This window comes from Mandrillus leucophaeus, unplaced genomic scaffold (genome assembly GCF_000951045.1).
Source record: "Mandrillus leucophaeus isolate KB7577 unplaced genomic scaffold, Mleu.le_1.0 Scaffold135, whole genome shotgun sequence".
NCBI lineage: Eukaryota > Metazoa > Chordata > Mammalia > Primates > Cercopithecidae > Mandrillus > Mandrillus leucophaeus.
In genome coordinates this window covers 1499823-1504208 of record NW_012101310.1, presented here as the reverse complement: position 1 = coordinate 1504208, position 4386 = coordinate 1499823, and the positions used below count along the sequence as shown (strand labels likewise).

The window sequence follows — 4386 nt, the reverse complement described above, 5'->3', positions numbered from 1 at the left end:
TGCAACCTCCGCCTCCCAGGTTCAAGCAATTCTCCTGCCTCAGCCTCCCGAGTAGCTGGGACTACAGGCATGCACCACCACACCCAGCTAATTTTGTGTCTTTAATAAAGACGGGGTTTCACCATGTTGGCCAGGCTGGTCTTGAACTCCTTACCTCAGGTGATCCACCCGCCTCAGCCTCCCAAAGTGCTGGGATTTACAGGCGTGAGCCACCGTGCCCAGCCTCCTTTGCCCATTTTTCAATTGTGTTATTTGTTCTTTTGCTATTGAGTTGTAGGGGTTCCTTATATATTATATACAATGTGTATATTATATAGAGAGAGAGACAGGGCCTTGCTGTGTCACCTAGGCTAGAGTTCAAAGGTGCAAAAACGGCTCACTGCAGCCTAGAACTCCTGGGCTCAAGCAATCCTCATCCTCCCGTGTAGCTGGGACTGTAGGCATGCCCACCACCTCTGCTAATTAATTTTCTCTTATAGAGATGGAGTCTCACTTTGTTGCCCAGGCTGGTCTCAAATTCCTGCCCTCAAGTGATCCTCCTGCCTCGTCCTTCCAAAGCGCTGGGATGACAGACATGAGCCACCACACCTGGCCCCTTATGTATTTTTGATATTAACCCCTTATAAGATACCTGGTTTGCAAATGTTTTCCCCCATTCCATAAGTTACCTTTTGATTTTGTTCATTGTTTCCTCTGACGTGGAGAAGCTCTTTAGTGTGATGTCATCCCGCTTGTTCATTTTGGTTTATGTTGCCTGCGCTTTTGGTGTCATATCCAAAAAATTATCATCAAGACCAGCATCAAGAAGCTTTTCCCCTATTTTCCTCCAGCAGTTTGACAGTCTGAGGTCTTATGTTTAAGTCTTTAATCCATTTTGAGTAGATTTTTGTGTAGAGTGTAAGATGTGGATTTTCCGGGGTTGCCAACCCCTTAAAGTTCCTCCTAACGAGTTCTTTCTTTCTGTTTGGTACAGGCTATTTTCAAAATGATCACTCCCGAGGACGTGAAGCTCCTTCCAGAGGATGAGAACACGCCGGAAAAGCGAGCTGAGAAGATCTGGAAGTACTTCGGAAAGAGTGATGATGGTGAATTCCTTTTCCTTCATTGCCTTTGATTTTTCAACCATGGGCTATTCGCTGGGAACCCCAGCAAGATTTATTCTTCTGAGTCACAGTGTCCAGGCAGGACGGGGACACCTCATTCCATGTATATTTTTAGAACTGTCTGAAGGGTTCAACAGGGGAATGGCCTTAAGGGTGAGCGGGAGCCAAAACTGTTTTCTGTACAATTAGAACAAGAGCAAACTTCAGCTCACCTTACCTTTGAATTAATTTCAAGTCCCAAGTCAGTGGGATCTAAATTGCTATGGTTTTACTTTGGGAAGTTGGTTTGGGTCCTCTGAGAAACACCACCAAGATAGGATTAGATTTAAATGAGATTGCAAGAGATTTGTAGGAGGAAAGGCTGATGAAGGAAAACAGGCAGGGATCGAGAGAAGGCTGGGAAAGCCATCAGACTGCCAAGAAGATCTGACCCCTGGCAGGGATAGATGGGAAGGAAGGAAGGTTAGGTAAGTAATGCCCGAGACAGTGCATTCTGAGGAAGTGTTGACAGAGTCGATGGGGTGTCCTCAGTGCCCCTGTCAGTCTTGGTGCTCCTGCCCTGTCAGTCAGTGGCAGGAAGCAGTCCTCAGGAAGCATGATCCTGCATTGTAGGCAGTGATGGACTCCAGCCCTCGGCTGCTGGGGCTGTGTGTCTGTGATGCTCATGGCCAACACAAGAAGGATGCGGTAAAGGAGCTGATATTAGGCTGGGGCTGCAAACACATGTGGCTGGAGGGGCAGGAATGATGAAAACAAGTCATGTGGACAGTAATCTATAAGCAGTGCGGATTGGCAAACAGCACAGGGTGCACCTCGGGTCTGATGGCTTCCAGCATATTCCATGTGGGAATATGGAACCCATGGTTGAGACATCATCTGATTTTTTTTTTTTTAAGAGAAGCCAGCCACGGAGATTTTAAAAATGCAGTGTGTCTCAATTGATAAAACACAGCGTGGCCCAAACACATCCAAGGGTCCTGTGTTAACCCCTTTGGTGACCTCTGGAGGCAGTCTTCTACCAGGGTCAAGAAGAAAAACCTGAGCAGGATGCTAAATAAGGGCAGAGATAAATGATCCTGCCCCTCTTAATCTGCCAACAAATGATGAAATAAGAGAAGCACGAAGGTCATTGGGGTACGAGGGACGTAGGACACAGAATTTAAGGAGGTGCTCGTTCTCAGGGTCAACAGTGCACTCACAGGACCTGAAAGTGAGTGCCTCCTTAAATTCAGGCCTTGGTACTTTACCCACCTCTCCTTTGAGCACTTTCTCCTCCTTGCACAGACATTGGCTGCCAAGATGCCTTCTTTCGGCACTTCGCCCACTGGCTCCTTGATTGGCTTCCTGACCTCCCTCTGGGTCTGTTCATGTGTCGAGCCCTGTGTTCTGCTCCTGGGGTGTTCACTGGAAACCGCCCCAGTGAACACCCCAGGAGGGCATGATGTCAGAGGCTGACGTGTTACTCCTGTTCATGACATGCTCTACGTGTTTCCACATGGCCCATCGGGAGACAGTGCCTCACGGCAGAGTCAGGCTTTGATAGTGGGAGTTTCAAGCCCTCTGTGGGGTGGCTGGGATGTGAAAACCCAAGACTTGTACAGGAAGCCATCCTGGATCCTAACCCAGAAGGGATTAAGGGTATCCAAAAACACCCAGAGCATAAGTCAGAAATCACATCCAGTTCAGCAAAGCTTTGTTGAGCAAGGACACTGTGCTAGGCACTATGAACATACAACAGAAAGGAGCATCTGTCTCACGCAAGAGGTATTTATTTCTGTGTGTGACTGCCTTCCCCGCCAGATCAACAGTTTCCCAGGGAGGGACTTCATCTCACGCTCTTCTATTGTACACCCCACCTCCGCTCCCTGCAGGGGCCTTGGCTCCAAGCACAGTAGCATCTAGGCTCAGGACCATGCATTTAACTGGACTGATCTGAATACAGTAAACCACCTGATAAAAACACCAGAAAATCGGGTGTGGCTGCAACAAGGCTATCTCAGTCCTGATCCCAAATAAGGAGGCAGATGAGACTGGGGGATGCAGGGATGGATGCATAGGAAGGGGTCATGGCAGAGTTGTCAGTCAGGAATCACAGGGCTGCCTGTGTGCTACAGGTGCCAAAGAGACCTCTCTGCAAGCCACACTCCCCCTGGCATGATGTCATTGGGTCCCTCACCTCTCACTCCTATGTCTGTGGGGACGTTGTTCCCTGCTTCTCAGCTGAGACTCTGGGCCTGACACCCAGATTGTTTTGCTATGCTCAGACCCCCAGAAGCTCCTCCTGAACTTGATCTTAGAAACTTGAGCTAATACAGAAAATAGAATAACAATTAATAGTTATTCATGATTGAAGTATTTAATAGCCAGCAAGGCAGGGGCACCGGCCGATCGGAAGAAGCACATAGCACAAGATTGGCATCTCGGGGCCGCTCTCCAGTGCCAGTCATTCACCTCCTTTTGCTGGTCCCCAGGGAGCTCCAAGGGTCATGGGAAACGAGGTGGGTATCTGGATTAGGGTGGGAGAATATTGAATCCTCAGGGCCACTGAATATTCAATATTTTCATAATAGATACATTCACAATGCGGATACTGGCTGGATGTCAGCCTCATCGCAGCTTGCTTGGCTATCAATCCTGGCTGTTTTATGTATGTATATATTTTTTCCCAATGCACAGATAAACTTACGGAGAAAGAATTCATCGAGGGGACCCTGGCCAATAAGGAAATTCTGCGACTGATCCAGTTTGAGCCTCAAAAAGTGAAGGAAAAGATAAAGAATGCCTGATGCCAACTGTTCAGTTGTCCTCCCTCCACCCACCACTCACACGACACCCGTGAGCACGTGTGCACGCACACACATGCACACACCCACCCCAGGGCCAAGAGAAAGGCCTGCACACAAGCCCACAGCACAGCTCCCTGCCAAACTGAAGCATCTGTAGTGACCCACTGGTTCCTTCTTCCTGGATCTTCAGCGTCCCTCCCATCATCCCCGGTCCCACCCCTCCCTCTGCCCACCAGCCCATGGGCCTGTGCTAATCCCAGGATTAGGCCATAGGAGTCCTAAGTGTCACCCCGCTGTAAGCTCCTTTGTGGAGTGCTGGGTAAGCAGTTTCCAATAAATGTAAGCTGAGCTGGGCACATGGCTGCTGGTCATCCTTCACCTGGAAATGATTTCTGTCGGCCATACCTCGAAGACAAGGTTGTGTTGCGATGGCAGCCCTAGGCTGGGCTGCTCTGGTGCCGAATGAGCCTGACACAGTCCTGCTCTCGTCGAGCTCA

The 4386-nt window shown here is 49.2% G+C and overlaps 1 protein-coding gene across 1 annotated transcript in view; it reads left to right on the top strand.

Annotated features, from left to right (window-relative positions):
• The window catches only part of RCVRN (recoverin), a 16589-nt gene extending 12346 nt beyond the window's left edge, over nt 1-4243 (top strand). Inside the window, exons 2-3 of the mRNA XM_011973160.1 lie at nt 974-1085; nt 3780-4243. Coding sequence (XP_011828550.1) covers nt 974-1085; nt 3780-3889 — 222 coding nt within the window. The 3' untranslated portion in view covers nt 3890-4243. The remainder of the gene's footprint in view (nt 1-973; nt 1086-3779) is intronic.
• The last annotated feature ends 143 nt before the right edge of the window (nt 4244-4386 follow it).